General features: G+C 42.1%; 1 protein-coding gene across 2 annotated transcripts in view; it reads left to right on the forward strand.

Annotated features, from left to right (window-relative positions):
• The window catches only part of CYRIA (CYFIP related Rac1 interactor A), a 68,637-nt gene extending 48,496 nt beyond the window's left edge, over positions 1 to 20,141 (forward strand). For both annotated transcript variants that reach the window (XM_056856314.1, XM_056856312.1), the window contains 10 exons: positions 1,157 to 1,236; positions 6,559 to 6,680; positions 7,909 to 8,014; positions 8,882 to 9,018; positions 9,119 to 9,196; positions 11,400 to 11,516; positions 11,611 to 11,690; positions 17,099 to 17,225; positions 18,139 to 18,209; positions 19,896 to 20,141. In XM_056856314.1, coding sequence (XP_056712292.1) covers positions 1,167 to 1,236; positions 6,559 to 6,680; positions 7,909 to 8,014; positions 8,882 to 9,018; positions 9,119 to 9,196; positions 11,400 to 11,516; positions 11,611 to 11,690; positions 17,099 to 17,225; positions 18,139 to 18,209; positions 19,896 to 19,959 — 972 coding nt within the window. In that variant the 5' untranslated portion in view covers positions 1,157 to 1,166 and the 3' untranslated portion in view covers positions 19,960 to 20,141. The remainder of the gene's footprint in view (positions 1 to 1,156; positions 1,237 to 6,558; positions 6,681 to 7,908; positions 8,015 to 8,881; positions 9,019 to 9,118; positions 9,197 to 11,399; positions 11,517 to 11,610; positions 11,691 to 17,098; positions 17,226 to 18,138; positions 18,210 to 19,895) is intronic.
• Positions 20,142 to 20,574: the final 433 nt, after the last annotated feature.

The raw sequence follows: 20,574 nt of genomic DNA on the forward strand, positions 1-20,574 counted from the left end.
TCTAGCCTAAACTGCTCCTGTACAGCTACAGGAGAAGCAACTGATATCCACAGATGTGGGTTTTCGCTGCTTGCCTTAGTTACAGTGCCTTGCAATGTATTAGGTTGGTTTGTGACACTGGAACTAAAATATACTTTATATTGTAATCTAATTTCACTCTTATAATAAGGTAAGTCTCGTTTTTTTTAAATTAAGTTTGTAAACGTGCATTCACATTATCTTTTGAAATGGTCTTTGTCGTGATGGTTGAACGAATTCTGTACAGTGACTCTTCTGCATGACAATTTAATGGCAGTGAAATACTATGAATGGAATCAAGCGTGAAGTTCTGAAAGAGGTTTCTCTGTGTTAACATTATTTGCATTAAATTACAAGTTTGGATTTTAAAAGTGAATGTGATTTTTTCCCTTTAGAAACTGATTATGCTTAAACTTGTGTTGGTCTTGCACATTTTAATGTATTCGGGGGGAAAATGCTACTAATTTGTAAAGTTTTGACATACCTGCTCATAGGAAGATTATATGCAGTAGCACATGACCATTAGGTTTTCACATGGTGCCACCCATGCTTTCCTTGAGATTTATTGTAGACCCACTGAATGTGGCCCACTAAATCTTTGAAGATTCCCCAAGGCCAGCTAAGCCAGCAACTGATATCACCTAAGGGCTTGGATTAAAATCTGTTTGACCACAAGCAATAGTACAAAAGAAATTAGCGTGAACACCACTGGCAACAATGTCTCTACCTTACTACTTTCAGTCATTGGAAACATCTCAGCCTTGGTAATTTAGGAAATTTTTGTGCATTTCTGTGGTTATTTAGGGGCCCTCCTATAATTAGCCCCTGGAGTGGATAATGCCCCAACCCTACCACTCCACAGAGCAATGCTTGAAGCTTTCCTCCAATGAAAGAGCCACTTAATGTAGAAGAAAGCTCCTTAGGCTGGAGGAAGGCTTCTTGGAGGGTGGTTGGATCCACCCCACTGGATACAACGTGCACTGCTCCCTATTCGTCTTCCTGGTACTTTGTATTTTCATCAGCGATTAATTTTATTGTTTCAGTGTGAATGAGAAGAGCAGAACGTATCAAGCCTTTGCTTTTGTCAGTGTTCTAATTGTGCAGGTTTAACTCTTTATGGTTTTGTTGCATTCACTAGGTTTGCTGGTATGGGTAACCTTCTTAAAGTCCTTTCCAGGGAAATTGAAAACAACCCACATTTTTTCCTGGATTTTGAAAGTAAGTTTAACATCATTTCCCCTGATTTAGGAAAAAGGTTGAGAAGGAATGTATAAGCCTGATTTGCTTTAACAGATACATGTGTTCAAGCCATACAAATGATCTGACTTGATGCTTTCAATGTTTGTTCTCCCAGAGTACCTTTCCTGTTCCTTTTCTATTTTTCAGGAACCAAATGGGAATCTTTTAAAAGTTCTAACTTGCACAGAGTTTGATCAGAGGCCAAATTATTTCTTTGACTTTGAAAGTGAGCAAAGCTTCCTGCCTGGCTTGCATTCTTTTCTCATTTTTATTCCTAATAAATTGCATGTACCGTAATGTATGGTGATACAGCACGCACCACTTGCAGCTTTCCAGTGTCCTCTCAACAGCTAACTGCTCAGATTAGCCAAACCCCCAATATCATCTTTCATAATCATTACCATGAATGAAATGGACCAACTAATGATCTCATGCTGCCATGTAATGTGGCTACTTTCTGGGCAGGTGATTGCTGTAGCTTGTTTGGCTGTGAGCTTTTTTTCATTTGAGAATGTTTCAAAACAAAGAATAGAACTTCAGAGAGTGGCTTGGATCCAACTGGACTGTAACCCCTTTGACTAATGAGGGTGTGGTATGTTAATATGGAACCATTGTATCCTGAAGTGATCTGTTAATGTGTGAAATCCAAAGCTAATCTGCATGGCTATTGTTGACTATAGTCTTTGTTAGTCTGGAGGTTTGGCTTCCTGTCCTGAAAACCTCCAGACTAACAAAGACTACAGTCAACAATAGCCATGCAGATTAGCTTTGGATTTCACACATTAACAGATCACTTCAGGATACAATGGTTCCATATTAACATACCACACCCTCATTAGCACATTATCTTGATACTTACAGGACAGTGATTAGCACATTACCTTTGATACTTTTTGCAGGACAATGATTCAGCTCAATCCCAACCCCTTTCTGACTACATATTACTCTTCCTACACACTTGACACTGAGAGACACTGTCCTTCAGTGTGACTCCTCTGAAGATGCCTGCCACAGCTGCTGGCGAAATGTCAGGAAAGAAAATAACCAAGACCACGGTTACACAGCCCGGATAACCTTTTTAGTAAAAGTTTCTTTTTATTGAAAGTGTTTCTCGATCAGGTGGAAGTGGGCATAAAAATATTTTAAATAAATATATATGAGAGTGGATACCTTTCAGAACTTGGAGATGGCAGTAATGGGTAGTTCTATACTTATTATGTAAGTGAACTTAAACTTTGAGTAGGTATATATTTAGATATGTTTTGGTCCATCAGATTTTACCCATGAAGATAACAGGACAGGGACAAACTAGACATGATAGGGATACATGAGTGTATTTGGGTCCATGTCCACCCATTCACATCTAAAGTGGAGTGTACAGGCTTATTTTTTTTTCCAACAAGGATGGAGCTCACAGGCATGAGGTGGTAAACTCTGACCCCTCTCCTACCTTACGTCCTTGAGATCTGCTGATTTCAGCACTTTTCTTCCAGCGGGTCTCACTTCCATCATAGGAGCTTGGGTGGAAGAAAACAGGTAAAGCAACAGAATTTAGCCAGGTAAGGGGAAGAGGGGTAAGGTTTACTTCCCTGTGTCCCATGAGCTTTGTTTTTGTTTTGAGCCTGGTTTCAGCCGGAGAGAGCAGGCTAAAAATATAATATAGTATAGTATAGTATAGTATAGTATAGTATAGTATAGTATAGTATAGTATAGTATAGTATAGTATAGTATAGTATAGTAATAATTATATCCTGACATCCAGGGTTGCTAAAATGATAAAAACAAAAAAATGTATCTCTGCTCAGGTTCTGCAAATCTTATTTTTCACCATTAATGTTGGTTTGTCATTTGCCCCTATACTAAATCCTGCTCCAAAGAATCTTGTAAAAATTGAGGATATTTTTGGCTTTTTGTATCTGTCCACATTAATAACTAGTGGACTGAATCTTGACAATGAAAAGCTATTTGAAGCATAGGTTTTCCTTGTAAAATGAGTACTGTTAGACTTTACTGTTTCTTGTCGAGTTAGATGCCTGTGTTCAGTGTGTCTGAAGGAAGGAAATGATCTTAAAAGGAAGTTTTTCTCAAACCAATAAGAGTTTATCTCAAAAATGTGTAGTCTTTTTTTAAAGGGTCTTGATGGTTTAGATAAACATATGTAATATCCTGATCTAGGAGCCCATGAGTAAAGCAGAAGGCTGCTTTCTTGCTTCTATATAATTTCAGATTCAACCCTTAACTACCATCCTTACGGAATATACATTTGCACATACATAATGTGGTTGGTTCTGTCTGGAGGGGACCAGAGTGGTTGACATATTTTGAGGAGATGGGGGAAGAAGCACCTCTACTACTTATTCCCGTCCCCCAAAGTGGTGAGGCCCACTCTGGATACAGGGGAAGATGGCAGCCTTCTGTACCAGCGTGGTGTAGTAGTTAAGAACGGTGGTTTGGAGCGGTGGAGTCTGATCTGGAGAACCGGGTTTGATTTCCCACTCCTACACACGAAGCCAGCTGGGTGACCTTGGGCAAGTCATTCTCTCTCAGCCTCACCTACCTCACGGGGTGTCTGTTGTGGGGAGGGGAAGGGAAGGTGATTGTAAGCCGGTTTGATTCTCCCTTAATTGGCAGAGAAAGTCGGCATATAAAAACCAACTCTTCTTCTTCTACCTGCCTCGCTGTAATGCAACAATCAGTTTCTAAGATCAGTAGACTCTTGTATCACATTTTGTAGCAATTCAACATAATGTTAGATGTATCTTGGACTTAGGGTTGTTAGCTCCAGGTTGAGAAATACCTGGAGATTTTGGGGGCGGAGCCTGAGGAGGGCAGGGTTTGGGAAGGGGAGGGACTTTAATGCCATAGAGTCCAATTGTCAAAGTGGCCATTTTCACCAGGTGAACTGATCTCTCTCTGCTGGAGATCAGTTGTAATAGCAGGAGATCTCCAGCTAGTACCCGGAGGTTGGCAATCCTACTTGGACTAGATGTATTCCTTCTTTTGATTCTAGATGACTAATAATACAATCCTTGGAAGCTTGGAGGGAGGTCCTTAAGAAATCAGGGGCAGCAGTGGGAATAAAGAATTTGAAAACTTTCCCCCCATTTATGCTTACATCCAGATCTTCTCCCTCCAGGATACTTACTGGATCTTGAGCACTTTATGGGGCTCTCCTTCATCGACTCTCAACTGTTGTCAACATTTTTGTGCCTCCTGGAGCATAGATAGGCCTCTTTTTTATACATTAACTAACAGCCATGTTTTTCATGAGTATGGTCTGTTAGTAGGGCTGCCAGGTCCCTCTTCACCACTGGTGGGAGATTTTTGGGACGGAGCCTGAGGAGGGCAGGTTTTGGGGAGGGGAGGGACTTCAATGCCATAGAGTCCAATTGCCATAGCGGCCATTTTCTCCAGGGGAACTGATCTCTATCGACTGGAGATCAGTTGTAATAGCAGGAGATCTCCAGCTAGTACCTGGAGTTGGCAACCCTATCTGTTATATGCTTTAGTTAAACTTTATGAGCAGTTTCACTTAACTGGGGGCTTTTTGTGTGTGAGAGTCCTCCCCCCTTCAAAAACAATGCTGCTGAGACTGTAATCTTAAGTAGACCAGCAGGCTGGGTGAGAGACTTTTTCATCCTTTCCCTCTAGCACTTCCCACACACATACACAGAGTGTGACCCTGCATTCTCTTTTCATGTAACTTCCATCCATTGTCATAGCATAGGGCATCTCTCTTGTGCTTGTTGGGAGTCACATGCTCATGCTGAAGACTGCTGTTTTGTATTGTAATCCTGATCTTTGAGAGTGAAGCATTTGAAGCCAGCAAGATCCCTGTCACTCTTAGGATGGGTCTTTTTTATGACTGAGGAAGGGTACTTCTGGATAACCCATCTAGCATAGGTTATGTGAAGGCAGGCTTGTTTGATGCTTTGAGGTAAATCGCTCAAGTCCTTGATGGAGCTTGTGCCCCTTCCAGCCTTGGTAGGAACCCTTTCCTACATCCCTCTGCCTCCATTAAGTAACATGAAACTTTTGGTAAAAATGTAGAGGGTTTCAGGCTGCAGGACCCTTGTGCCAAATACCATTGAGAGGGACTAGCAGCCTTGCCAAATTTTGAATTTATTGATTTGTTTCCTTCATTTATACCCCCACCTTTCTCCCCAACAGGGACTCAAAGCAACTTACGTGATTTTTCTCTCATCCATTTTTATCCTCGCAACTACTGTGTGAAATAGATTAGGCTGAGAATGTGTGACAGGTCCAAGGTCACCGAGCAATTTTCCATGACAGAGTAGGGATTCGAACCTGGGTCTCCCAGATCCTAGACTAATGCTTTAATGACTACACCATGCGGGCTGTCAGTTGAATGGTCAGTGCATGCATTTCAGGGATTCAGCAAACATCTTCTTAATAAATCAGCTTTTAATTAGTTATTTCTGAACATTGGTGTGTCATAGCCAGATTGGCTCTTTTGCCAAAGATTAATCTTAGTCGTGCAAATGATGTCAAGGAAAAGAACCCAAGGCAACACAGATCTGTGGTGTGCTTAAAAGCAAGGGGAAAAGCAGGGGAGAAAGACATTTTATTTTTGGTTCTCACTTAGTGCCATCTATCAACCTGGTAGACAGTAACAGCTGGTAGGGATGGAGACAGATAACAGTTAAGCTATGCTTCTGGATAGGAGGTTGATGCTTTGTGAAGAACTGCTCATTTTCTTCTGCCCAGAAATGCTGTGTGTCTAACCTCCCACCCCATCCATTCCAATTGGAAAGGATTGCTGTTCCTTTTTACGCATCTAGCCCAGGGGTGTCCAATCTTTTGGCTTCCCAGGGCCACATTGGAAAAAGAAGAACTGTCTTGGGTCACACATAAAATACGCCAACACTAACGATAGCTAATTCATAATGTTTTAAGTAAGTTTACGATTTTGTGTTGGGCCGTATTCATAGCTGTCCTGGGCCACACGCCGTTTGGACAAGCCTGATCTAGCCAATCTTGATGATGATTTGAAATCAGTACTAAAAAAAAAAAATCAACTAATGCACTTCCCCCCATCCCCACAAGATATTTTGCCCAGTGGGGGGGCTGTTAATGAGATCACATTTGATAACATTGGCTAGATTTGAGGTAAATACAATGGTAAGGGACAGGGGATTGCTGTGTTCTTCACCCGAATTGTCCATGTACTAATGCATCGAATGCAATGCACTATTATGAACTGAACTGAATTATTGTTTCCTGCTGGTTACATTTGCAATTGACTGTTTTTAACTGCCTGCTTTTTTATGTTATGCCCAGATGCTCAGCCCACAGAGGGTGAAAGGGAAGTATGGAACCAAGTCAGTGCTGTGTTGCAGGACTCAGAGAGCATGCTCTCAGACTTGCAGTCCTACAAAGGAGCTGGACAAGAGATTAGAGACGTATGTTGATCACAGAAGAGACATCAAAATAAGTGTGAAGTGTTTTGCATTCCACTCTGAAGGGTGGTTTTGTTGTTGTTGTTATATGTGTGTTCATGATTATGAAAAATTAAACCAAAAAAAGGTGAGAATTTTCCTGATTCAGTTAACCCTTTGTCTCCAAGACTGCCACGACACCCAGGTAATCGGATGAAGCTGCCAAAACAGTAATTTCACTGAAGCTTTTAGCGACGCTTCTTGCCGTTCCATTTTTTTTAAAAAAATACAGAGGCTTGGAACTGAGTATTTCTGTGGGTGGAAGGATTTCCACCAGCAGGGCATGGCTTCCCTGCCTTTCCCAGTATCCCAGAATACATCCCCGAAAAACCGCTTCTGGCAGACCCTTGGGAACAGCATTTCAGATGGCGGAAATCCTTCCACCCATGGCTGGATCTCTGCCAGTGCTACTCTTACACGCACCACACACAAATTGCCAGTATTTCCTAAATCTATTTTATCTGTTCATGAACACATGAAGCTGCCTTATACTGAATCAGACCATCAAAGTCAGTTTTGTCTAATCAGACCAGCAGTGGCTCTCCAGGGTCTCAGGCTGAGGTCTTTCACATCACCTACCTGCCTAGTCCCTTTAACTGGTGATGCCAGAGATTGAACCTGGGACCTTCTGCATGCCAAGCAGATGCTCTACCACTGAGCCACGGCTCCTCCCCAATGACTAAAAGAACAGATGACGAAGTCTGCTGTAGGATTAGAGTGCTGCACATTGGTGATTTCTAAGCATTCTTGCCAGCTCTGCTTCTAATGGTGCACCTCCGAAGAGACTTAACAAGTAGCTTGGTTTGGGGATCTGCATCTCTCTCTCATTTGCAAACATGCTGCCCTGATTACATTGCTGTTCATTTACTCAGCTCCCTCAAAGTACGTGATGCTTTATATGGTAATGCACATAGGAAAAAAATAAGACATCTCTGTCTCAAGGAACTTAAATTTTAAAAATGCAATAGAAGAAAAGAGGGGAAAGCAAGGCTAACAGAGCAGCAACATTTATTGTAATGATTATAATCTGTTGAAAGAATTAACTCCCTTCTACTAAATGAACAGTCTTTATGGACTAATGGATTCAGGTATATTCAAATGTTGGAGCATGCTGGGGTGAGTTTTGGATACTTTGTACCATGGTCATGGCTTTGTCATTGGTCAAATTATTGTTCTTTGTTTTCCCCTTCAGGCAATACAAAACCCAAATGATATCCAACTTCAAGAAAGGGCTTGGAATTCAGTGTGTCCCCTGGTGGTGAGGTTGAAACGATTTTATGAATTTTCCCTCAGATTAGGTGAGGACCTGCCTAATAGTCTCAATAGAATTTACTGGCTCATACCTTTTAAATGCTTGTTGAGATGAACTTCTGTTATGCCACGTTGATATCTGAGTTTAGAGTGTCTCCATTTCTGGTACATTCACTTCCGCATGTTACATATCCATGGCTTGATGCTAACCTGAAAAAAAAAATCCTTTTGACATCTCTAAGCCTGTTTTTGTATCCTGCCAGCCACCTGTGTGCAAAAGAATACTTTAATACGTGTGTTGAAAAGACTAGCAAAAGGATCAAGATAGGGGATGCCTTGAGAACATGGAAGATAATGGGTGGGCAGATAGGCAGAAAAGGACCTGCGGAATGGTATGCAAAAGATAACTAGAAAAAAGGTGGTTTGTGCAGGGCCTCTGCATCTAGAGTCTACATGGGTGCAGATATCAGCCAGGAGGGAATTGCCACAAGCATTTTCCACAGGTGTGGACTGGTTTTCTGTGCAGTTAAAGAACTGAAGGTTCTCCGCCTCCGCCTCCCTAAAAACAAACATTGGCTGGGCATGGGTCCTTCAAAGGACTTTATTTGTTGAACAATTGATTCCAACTTGTTATGAATTATGTAGTTTTCCAGATTTGACAATGAAGATAATGCAAGAGGCTCTTTCTCTAATAATGACTGGTAAATAAATATATGTGTAAACAATTGAGTAAAAACAACAACCATGTATGGTGTTTTGCTAACAAAGTTTTGAAGTTAACCTGCCTAGTAAAACAGCAGTGCAGATTGCGGCATGCAGTAGTTTGAAAACGGCTTTTTAAATAAATGAAACAAGTTTATGCAGTTTTATTTTCTTCTTCCTCCCCCCTGCCCCCGTATACTTTTCCCCCCCAGAGAAAGCCCTGCAGAGTTTATTGGAATCCCTGACCTGTCCGCCCTATACACCAACTCAGCACTTAGAGCGCGAGCAGGCCCTTGCCAAGCTCTTTGCCGCCATCTTGCATTTTACTCTCCGCTTCGATGAACTCAAGGTTAGGAGAAGTTGGTGTCGGATGCTGAAATCCGTTTGTTTTGCGCTAGTAGTTTTGGAAGCCGATTTCTCCGTTGACCTATTCATTTATATTTTTAAAGATGAGGAACCCAGCAATTCAGAATGACTTCAGCTATTATAGGAGGACAATAAGTCGCAACAGAATAAACAATATGCATGTAAGTAAAATGAGTTTTTTTCCCTTTCAGCAACTTACTCTATACCAGAAGGTGATGTATTGATATTTGTTGTTCTGTTGACACTAAAGACAGAGTTCATAGCCATATCTCCTGGCTTTGCCAGGAAAGGGCAGGGTACAAGTCAAATTTTTAAAAATCACTCGAAAGTTAGAAGCTATTCCCATAAGATCCTGCAAATATATTTTTAGGGCTCCGTTATCATTAGGGTTGCCAGCTCCAGGTTGGGAAATACCTTGAGATTTTGGGGGTGGAGCCTGAGGAGGGCGGGGTTTGGAGAGGGGAGGGACTTCAATGCCATAGAGTCCAGTTGCCAGAGCAGCCATTTTCTCCAGGGTAATTGATCCCTGTTGCCAGGAGATCAGTCGTAATATCAGGAGATCTCCAGCTACCACCTGGAGGTTGGCAACCCTAGATATGGTGGCAAGGCTTTTGGTTGTCAGACTTAGCAATTGATAGATATGTTGGTCCCAAGGATAAGATTTATGCTGGTTCCAAGGATAAGAATTATTCACAATTTCAAGTCCTTATACATGGTAAGAAATTATCCCTTTTAGTTCTTCGGGATTTGTATCCCCCTTTCAAGAACCTTCTTACCGTTGTGCTTGTTCCTGCTTCCATGGATGCTCCTAAACTGTCTGGAGAGCATCTCAAATCTTCTACCGAAGGGAACTGATGCTAAAGGGCTGAGTGTCTTTCATGTGGCTGCTAAGCCTGAGGTGAGCAGAGTAGAAATAACCACCATAGATGAGGCAACTACGCTACTAAGAAAATGCTAAGAGGGCCAGCGTGGTGTGGTAGTTAAGAGCAGCGGACTCTAATCTGGAGAACCGGGTTTGATTCCACGTGAAGCCTGCTGGGTGACCTTGGGCCAGTCACAGTTCTCTCAGAACTCTCTGAGCCCCACCTACCTCACAAGGTGCCTGTTGTGGGGAGAGGAAGGGATTGTGATTGTAAGCTGCTTTGAGACTGCTCAAGGTAGAGGAAAGCGGGGTATAAAACCCAATTCTTATTATTATTAAAGGAAGCATTACTTTATTGTAATTACTAGGATCCTAAAAGGAGGGCCAGTGTGTTGTAGTGATTAAAGTGTTGGACTAGGATCTGGGAAACCCAGATTCAACTCCCCACTCTGCCATGGAAACTTGCTGGATGACTTGGGCCAGTCACACACTCTCAGCCTCGACCCTGGCAAGTATTTGGTTGGGAGACCTCCAAGGAATACCAGGGCGTGCCATGGAGGCAGGCAGTGGCAAACCACCTTTGAACGTCTCTTGCCTTGAAAACCCTACAGGGTCACATAAGTCAGCTGTAATTTGATGGCAAAAAAAAGGATCCAAAAAGCTACTATAAGTGCCCCTAAAGACTTGGGGATACCTAGTATATTTTCTTTTTTACCTTTTTCTTTGAATGATAGACTGTCCTCTCTTCACACATCCCCCAAATTCCCTTCAGTTTCAAAAAAGATTTGCCTTATGTCAAAGAAGAATGCTGATCAAGAAACACAAGTTCAGCCAATATCATTGTTCCCCAAACCAAGTCACACCATTGGTCTGTCTCGTTCAATAGTGACTACTCTGACTAGCAGTCTATCTATCCACGATGTCAGAGAAAGGGTCTTCCCTGACTTCTACTATCCAAGATTCTTTAACAGGAGATTCTAGCATTCAATCCTGGGACCTTCTGCATACCAGCACTGCAGAACAGCCAGTATGATGCAGTGGTTAAGAGTGGTGGTTTGGAGTGGTGGACTCTGATCTGGAGAACCGGGTTTGATTCCTCACTCTTCCACATGAGTGGCAGAGGCTAATCTGGTGAATTGGATTTTTTTCCCCACTCCTACACACAAAGCCAGCTAGGTGACCTACCTCAGCCCCACCTACCTCACAGGGTGTCTGTTGTGGGAAGGGGAAGGGAAGGTGATTGTAAGCTGGTTTGATTCTTCCTTAAGTGGTAAGCCGGGTTGAGGCTCCCTTAAGTGGTAGAGAAAGTTGGCATATAAAAACCAACTACTCCGCCTCCTCCTCTTCTTTCTTCTTCTTTCTTCTTCTTCTTCCCCTCAATAAGTTTACAAACACATTATGCTTTGAACATGATTGCTCATCAGTGTGACTGGCCATCTCCACGTTTTTGGCAACCAGCAAAACAAGTTGTCTTAACTAGTGTTTCCTTGTGTTCCCATCAGCTTGACATCGAGAATGAAGTGAACAATGAGATGGCCAACAGAATGTCTCTCTTTTATGCGGAAGCTACACCTGTGTTGAAAACACTGAGCAATGCTACCATGCGCTTTGTTGCAGAGGTGATGAGGCTATAATATGTGTTCTGAAAACAGAAAGCAAACCACCGGGAAGTACCAAATGACTGATCCATTTTTTCCCCTTCAACTTTCCCAGAACAAAACCCTACCAATCGAGAATACGACAGACTGTCTAAGTACAATGGCCAGTGTATGTAAAGTCATGCTGGAAACACCGTAAGTGAGCTGTGAAAGAGGAAGAAATGCATAGTTTATTTACATGTTTATGTTTACTTTTTGATGTAATAGTACAAATATTGTCAGAAGTTTGTTAATGTAGTTTATAACCTTCTGGGAGCTCATTCCGCTATAAGGCTAGAGATAGCCAATAGTTATTTCAGAGAGGATAAGGTGATACGAAAGAGCCATTATGGGCTGTGCCATGTACAATCATCATGTCCTTTCTATTACAAAAATCTGCACGATATTTTAAAAACATGCAAAACATATTTGACTGGAGGGTACAGTGGGACAAAAGAAAAAAATTGTGTATTCTGTGGGTAATGGTGCTTCCATCTCACCACTTTCAACAAGTGATGGATAAATTTCCCATGTTGCAAACTAAAAATTCTTCACCAATTACAAGCAGCATCTGCAAGGAAACAATCTGCATTTTATCGAGAGTTCTATATTCGCTCACAATTTTTTAATAATGGATTTTAAATTATTCTCCTTCATCAACCCTGCTTTTCTTCTACCTGAAATCTTTTTTTTTTTAATTTAAAAAATCTTTTGGCTGTAATAAACTTTCATTTTGGGAAAGGGAAAATTTATGCATTTTTTACATTTATTTTTTTCTGTTGTGCAGAAGTGCACTAGTACTATTTAAAAGTAAAAGTATCTTGCAAAAGTGCCAATTTAAAGTAATTTTAATTTTTTTAAAAAAATGATTGTAATACCCTCTGGCCATGACCTGGATAGCCCAGGCTAGCCTGACCTTGTCAGATTTCAGAAGCTAAGCAGGGTCAGTCCTGGTTAATAGTTGGATGTGAGACCGCCAAGGAAGTTCAGGGTTGCTACGCAGAGGCAGGCAATGGCAAATCACCTCTGAAAGTCCCTTGCCTTGAAAACTTTGACGGGTCGCCATAAGTTGGCTGTGACTTGACAGCAGGGGGGGGGGAAATCTCCATTTGCCCTGACCTGGATCACCCAGGCTAATCAAAAGCTAAGTAGGGTTGGCCCTGGTTAGTACTTGGATGGGAGACCCAAGGAAGTCAAGGATTGCCATGCAGAGGCAGGCAATGGCAAACCACTTCTGTTCATCTCTTGCCTTGAAAACTCTATGGGTTTTTTATAAGTCAGCTGTGACTTGGCACTTCATGCACACAGAATAGTCTCAGTTTAAACTATGAACAGAAAACTGTTATCAAAAACAAGGGTTTTTAATCAAAATATACTTTATTGCAAATGAAGTACACTTATATATTAAACCAGTTATTTTCAAACATTGATAGCATTGCTGTAGTCAGCACTCTTCAATTAAATGATCTCTCCCACATTTATTCACACATAATGCACCAACTTCCTGTACCCTCCCCCCAACATCTAGAGGAATTTATAGTGCCAATCAATAGAACTGAGTCCATTGACTTCAATGGATTTAGAAGGGTGTAACTCTGCTTAGGCGCTCTTAGTACATGGCATGATGTCACCATGCAGTAAATTTTAGCTGTCACTTCTCTGCTTTATCGGCTACTGCTGATGAAAAAGAGGGTCCTGGTAAGTAGCAATAATAGGGAGCTTCCATCACACACAGTCTCAGCAGCTGTCAAAAATTGCAGGATTGTGTGTGTGTGTGTGTGCATTGGGAGACGGTGAGGGGGTGGGGCAACGTGTGGGGGGGGATGGTGGTTCCAGCTGCTGCCAGGCAGGGTGTGGGTGTGATTCCCAGTGTATTTTTTTTTAGCACTCACTTTATCCTCCAGCCTGCGGAGGGTTCAAGAGCATGTGGTTAGGTTGCCAGGATCCAGGGCTGGAGATTACCCAAAACATGTTAGAAGCTTACAGAGCTCTAGAGACATAGAAGAAAGCAGGCAGGCAGGCTGTAGGGAGAGCCCAGCCTATTCTCCCCCCACTCTTTTGGAGAGTCAGAGCCAAGGTCCTGAGCAGATTTTTGCACAAAGTCTGCTATGGACAGAGAAACTCGCTTCCTCCCCTTTTAGACTACACAGCTAAAAAAAACCTCTGCTTTGAAAATGGCGTTTTCCTCTTGAGAGGAGCCGAGGGGAGTGCATGGAAAAAGCACATGAGGGCTGTCCTCTGCCACCCTTCATTCCAGCCCTGCTCGTGGTTAAGAGAATTTTGTAAGACTGTCTGCAGCATGCCCACTATAAAAATCCTTACGCTAGAGGGGTTTGTAAATCCACCCCACTTCGCAGAAAGAAAGCTTTCAGACCTCCCCCGGCCGAAAAAGAGCGGTTTATCTCTGGCCCCCGGCTAGTATCTTTTTTTCCTGCTATGTACAGAGAGAGAGAGGATGAAGGGGAAAACGGCACGGGGTTTTTTTCCTGCTTTTCCAGCCAAATTCTGAAAAATGCAGATCAGCCCCCTTTAGCAGCAGTAGCAGCTGACTGGCAAAACCAGTATGACCAGTTATGTTAAATTAGAGGCAGAGACTGTGGGGAGAGAAGAGCGAGCGAGCGAGTGAGAAGGATTTAAACAAAGAATGCAGACCCCCCATGCTTCCTCCCCCCTTTGTACAGCTGCAGTGGGGCAGGCAGGCAGGGAGCCAGACAGAGAGAGCAGCCAGAGTCAGGGTTTTGTGTTTTTAAGGTGTGTTAATGTTCAAACAGATCTTACCAAGCAGAGAAGTGTAGCAAAAAGTAAGTTAAAAGCGGTGCTCCAGCCCCGTCTATACAAGGAAACTCCTCCGTTCCCTACCACCTGATCTGGCTTTAAGAATTTGATAGGCTAGTCCCAGGGGTGGGGAGAAGTGGGAGGAGGGAGTATGCAGCTTAGCCAACGGGTTTTACACAGAGACACACAAAGAGAGGAGGGAGGGGGAGAAGGGAGGGGGGGAGAAGGGAGCTTTCCCCTTATCTTTTGAAATACAACACACCAGTTTTAAGCTTCTAACAGACGGGGTGTCTGAAGCACACGATGTGGAAGGAGCGGAGTTTTAGGGGGCAGCCCTGACTGACAGATACCTTATTTTTTTTCCTAAACGCCTCTGTGCAATAAACTGCCATCTCATGGCACGTCGGCTGTCTCTGGGGGGTGCTGTGCCGGGAGCGTGTCAGTGGGAGGGTGGCGAGTGACCTATCACCGAAAGCATCTAGGGGAGGGGCTGAAGGGGCTGCGATCCCTGAGGGCCTGCAGGGTGGCACAGAGGAATTAGGGCACAAAAAGCACCCCCGGTCAAAACACAAGGTTCTGAGCGGGGCGTGACGAGCCTGGGTCTCGGCAGGCGGGGGGGAGAGAGGGCCTCCGAAGCTCGCTAGACAGAGAAGGGTGTGGCCCGAGCCGCGGAGGTGGGGTGGGAGGGAGGTGAGGCAGTCCCTCTGGTTTTTTCCGAATGGACACGCGCTGGAAGCATCCTTTCTCGGCCATCTTGGCGGGTCCTAGCAACTGCGGCAAATCGTACTTTATTAAAAACCTGCTCACCCATGCCCACTCGACACTTTCAGTCTTTCCCGAAAACATAGTCTGGTTTTTTTCCTGCCGCCAACCCCTGTACGACGAATTACAAGTAAAGTTCCCTCTTATCAAGTTTGTGGAGGTGCTCCCTTCAAGCTTACACGATGATGACCTGCTGCCTCCCGATAAGAGAAACCTGATTATTCTGGACGACCTGATGGGGGCGGCTTCGGGCAGCTTGGAAATCGAAAACGCTTTCACCCAATACATGCATCATAAAAATGAGCGTCATTTACATAGTCCAGAACCTCTTCACGCAGGGGAAGTTGGCGTGCACCATCAGTCTGAACGCCAAGTACATCATTTTATTTAAAAACCCTCGAGATAAACAACAGATAGTCACCCTGGCCCGCCAGATGTACCTGGGGAAAGCTAACTTTTTCCTGGAGGCCTTTGAGGATGCGACCTCCGAACCCTACAGCTATCTCATTGTCGATCTGAACGCTACCACGCCCGAGGCCTACAGGCTCAGAACCGGCTTTTTCCCACCCGCCCTCCCCACCAGCTACGTTCTTAAAAAGTCAGAAAAGGGGTTGTCAAAAGACGCTGACGGCCGCTCCTCGGCGCATTTTAAGGAAAGGCCGGCGGTGAAAACGCACGCGCCACCATGTCTGCCTGCCTCAAGAGGAATGGGGACCTTTTGAAAGTGGACTGAGCCCCTAGCATTTTACGTACTAGCTTCATATGACTTTAATATAACATTGCTTTAGTAAGTCACTTTTCATGTGCTTTGTCTCAAAAGAAATGCTAAACAAACTATACCTCTTCTTAAATACTGAAGGGAATATTGCATGACATCTTGATAGTTAACAATGACTAAATGGTCCACTGTCAACATATCTTGAAGTACAAGTAAACTGTAGTTAGAGTTTCTTAGCTTTTGTACAATTGATGATTGCGAGAAGGAAAATTTGTCTGATTTGTGTTTTTCACTAAGAGGCACAGTGTCCTGGCTTTGTCCTATTTGACAAATATTTAAAGTTGGAAAGGGGAGGGGAGAAAGATATGGTAGGACAAAAAAAGAGGGTCAAAGATCTTTAAAACAGGTCACTTTCCACATGACTTTACTCTTTGAATCAATTGTGTATTTTTACAAGCTTTGATGTTGAGAGATTGGTCATTCTGTCAGGAGAACCTAATGAACCTTGCGCTCCTCAGTCACACACTGACATGGTTGTATATAGACAATGCAAACATATCCATTCTTTAAAAATTGAGTCTTCTGCTATGTTTCTAATGAACATGTTTGGCGAAAGTAGCTGTTTGACAGTCCCTGGAGATCTTTGGAGATATAAACTATGGTTTTTTGAGCCTAACCCTCTCATAATCAGGGCACCCAATTTCACAAGTTTGTATCATCCAGTTAAGGGTTGCATTATTAAATGGTTCATCATTGCCCAGTTGTTATTGCTGACCATCCTCCACTTTGAAATATGATTCTTTAATTGCATTATTAAATTAGATTTTGATCACATTCTAATGCTCACATTCTAATTTCTGCACAAACAGAAATCATTCTTTGGATATCAGCGGGGTTTTCTTTGTGAAACTGCATACTGCAACTTTTTTTTTTAAAAAAAGCTTCCTCTAGCATAATGGCCTTTACACTAACAGAGGTGGAATAAATTCTGTGTGTGTGTGTGTGCATGCCTCCTGACTTCATGCAGCTTAAGATATTAACACTTTCATAGCATTATTGGAAATGCCACATCTAGTACCGTTCCAGAATTGCATTTGGTTTTGCATCATGTTTGATGTTCGCTGTCGTATTTATGATTCACCCAAAATCACCCTATTTCGTTATTTTTAGCAAAATCTATAGAGTCAGTGCTGTAGAAGATATGTAAAATGTTTTGCATTCACTTTACACTGCTTTCAGAATGAATTATTTATAATTTGAAATATAGAATAAAAGCAATGATTGGGTTTTGTTTTGTTTTGTTTTCCAGAGAATACAGAAGTAGGTTCACTAGTGAAGAGACCCTTATGTTCTGCATGAGAGTCATGGTGGGTGTTATTATTCTCTACGACCACGTCCATCCTGTGGGAGCTTTCTCCAAGGCCTCAAAGATTGATGTAAGAACAATAATGAGGGTTTCCTGGCTGAGCAAAGGTTTTATAGGTGGTTCAGTTATAGGTGGTACAGTTTATAGGTGGTATAGTTGTGTCTTCATTGATAGTCTAGCTTCATGTGTCGGTCTTTTTTTTTTCTTTTTTCTTTTTTTGTACAGCTTTGGAAATATATCTAAAGTTGGTAGAAGGCTCCTTGGAGGAAGATTGGATCTGCCAAAAATGTTTAGAATATCCTAAGGGTAGTCCTTGGGCACAGAACATAGGGTGGCATGTCAGCAGGAAAAACCCGTTTAGGGTTCACTCACAAGTGTCTGGAGGAGGCGGGAGGGGAACCTTTGAAGTTGCAGCATCAGGAAATGATCATTTAAGAGGAAAAGAGAACTCTGTGACTGTCTGGCTGTATCAGTGGAATCAGCTCAGGCACAGTTTAATATCAGGGCTTTTGTTCATTCATTTACTTCATTTACGTTCCACCTTTTTCACTGAGACTCAAGGTTGATCATATAATTAAAAACAACAATTATACTGGTTCTTGTAGGTTATCCGGGCTATGTGACTTTATTTTGGAATTTATTTTCAAGGCTCTGGGGGGAATGGTGTTTTTTGAGGTAGAACCATCAAATTCTAGAATCATCAAATTGCAAGGGACTTTCTTTTATAAATGAATTTAACATACTTAGGATAGCCTGGCTAATGAGTTTTGCTTTTGACCAACTTGTGGGCGTCAAATGATGGTCAAGGTTCTAAGCTTGTTGTGAATATTGATTTCCTTTGTTTTCCAACAGAATAGAGGCGGGTAGGTATTCTTCTGATCTCGACCACATTTTGGAGCAATGTTCAATGAATTATCCAGAAGTTCTGACTGGAATCCCCCCCCCCCCAATATTCTTAAATCTCTGCATGTTTTTCCCCCCAGATGAAGGGTTGCATAAAGGTTTTAAGGGAACAGCCTCCAGACACAGTTGAAGGACTGTTGAATGCTCTCAGGTACCAACTATTCTTTTGCTACCTTGATTCCGTAGTCAAAATCATTTTGTATTATTAGTGTGAGTTGTTGTTTTTTACTTTGTCTTTTCTATATAGTAAAATTAGGGTTGCCAGATTGCAACTTGGAGCTTCTTCCCTCCTGTGAGTTTAAATGGAATCCTTGGTTGGTATAGATAGAGAAGGAAGGTAACAAAGGATTCCATGCAGGAGCCAGATGGGGATACAGAGGCATATGGGAGAAACCATCTCTCAGTAGTAGAAGATATCATTTGCCTGCATAAAGTCTGAGGTTCAGCCTTAGGTTAAAAAGAATACCAGCTTGTGCATATTGTGACAGATGTCACTGAAGGATCAGTCTGTTGTCATACATTGAGTGTCTTCATATTTTCAAGTTTGTATAGAATGTTCACATGGGTAGACACAATCTTCATAGGCTGATCCCAGAAAGTTTTCAAGTGTTGATAGAGGCAGTTAAGATAATGCCCCCCAAAAAAGGCCTGCAACTGGCAACTGGCAGTGGTTGGTGTGGCATAATAAACAAGTAAGTAGCAGCAGAAATGATGAGGGAAGTGAATGCTCTTGGAGTATAACAAGGTTGAATTAGGGAAGTAGCCCTATAATTGCCGTTTTGTTTCTGCCATTTTGTTTCTGTTTAACATGAGACCCTTTCTCAACCTATGGATTGTTTTTATTGCTCATTGTGACCCAGGCCACCTATAAAAGGATACTAGGAGCATAATAGCAACTCTGGCTGATGTTTCATTTGCCCTGTTAGCCATGGGCGTAGACCGAGCATCAAGTTACTTGAAGCAAAGGGTGAAAGACATCGAATGCCAGACAGACCTCGGAAAATCACCATTATTCCTAGTACCTGATAAGTCTAGAATACTTAGTCTCACCTGCGCCTTATTTTTCTCATCTTGAGACTATTAATTATAGGAAGGCCCTTACCCTTGCCAGATGTCAGGCCCTACCATTGGCTATTTTAGAAAGTAAATATAAGAAGATCCCTAGATCAGAGAAGTTATGTCCATGTGGAACAGAGGACATTGAAACCATTGAACATACACTGATATGTTTCCCATTCTACCACAAAGTTAGATCAAAACTTATTTTTCCCTTGCTTGGTAAATTCCCTGAAGAGTTAGTTGAGCTTTTGGCAAAAAAGCTCCTATTAGGAGAAGATCCTCAGTTTACACTCCAAACTGCCAAGTTCTGCGCTGTTGCTATTAAAATACACAGAACTTTTTTTAGAAAGTGATCATTAAAATATTTTACAATTTTTAAATTTTAAGGTGATAATTTTAATCAGGGGTTGTTTTTATTGATCTTACACCTTTATCTGTACGGGCAGTTTGTGATTCTGAGTGCAAAACTTTTGAGTCTGGACATTTTGATATGTTGGCATGTGATTGGTCAGTTGACTGTATTAATTGATTTGATAGATGTTTCATTTGTATGCATAGGTAGCTTTTATTGTGTTTTAGTTCTGTACGCTTCTTTATCGTTTTTATATTTACCAAGTGAAATGTTTAGTTCTTGTTAAGGCGGCCTTGGCAGAGATTAGTATGAATAACTCTTCGGTATGCTTCAGGTTATAACTTTGTCAGGACAACGAAGAGCGGTTGGAAATGGCTCCAATTTCTCTGCATGGTACCCTTTTGACTGTGCCTTTGTAACTTCTAGGTTCACTACAAAACACCTGAATGATGAATCAACTTCAAGACAAGTTCGAGCTATGCTTCAGTAATGCCCTCTTTGGACATGTGGACTTTTGTATTATTTAGAGAAGATGTTTGTTTACATAATTTAATAGTGTATGGTGTTTAAATACATATGCGTATTTACATGACATAACAATTGTTGCTACAGTATGTGGACTTGTATTAATAAAATGACTGACTCTGTATGGCAGAGCTTCAGTTTATGCTATTCTTAACCTTTGACAGTTTAAAAAGGTACCTTAATTTGAATGTGTAAATGACATAAATGTCTATGTGCCTTGTTTTTTTAAATGTTTTTGTGGATGTATGCAGTAATTTTTGTTGTTGTTGTAGCGGTCTCTGAGCAGTTCCACATATGAGAATGTATCTGTGATGACCTTGGTATGGAAACGTCTGTGGTTCTGAAGAAATTCTCCTGTTCTCCTAGGCCATCGAGTACAGGAGCTGTAGAATGGAAGGAGTGTATCGCAACAAGTGGAGCTAAATAGCACACTGCGGTTTGGTTCAGACATAAGACTTCACTGTGTAAACAGGCCTGGAAGAAATTTAAGAAACACTTGCATGATCCCTCCTCCTCTGTACTCCCCCGGGTGCTGTGAATTCAGCCATTACATCCTGGTACCCATTGCATCTGAACAGGC

This window comes from Euleptes europaea, chromosome 10 (assembly GCF_029931775.1).
Source record: "Euleptes europaea isolate rEulEur1 chromosome 10, rEulEur1.hap1, whole genome shotgun sequence".
NCBI lineage: Eukaryota > Metazoa > Chordata > Lepidosauria > Squamata > Sphaerodactylidae > Euleptes > Euleptes europaea.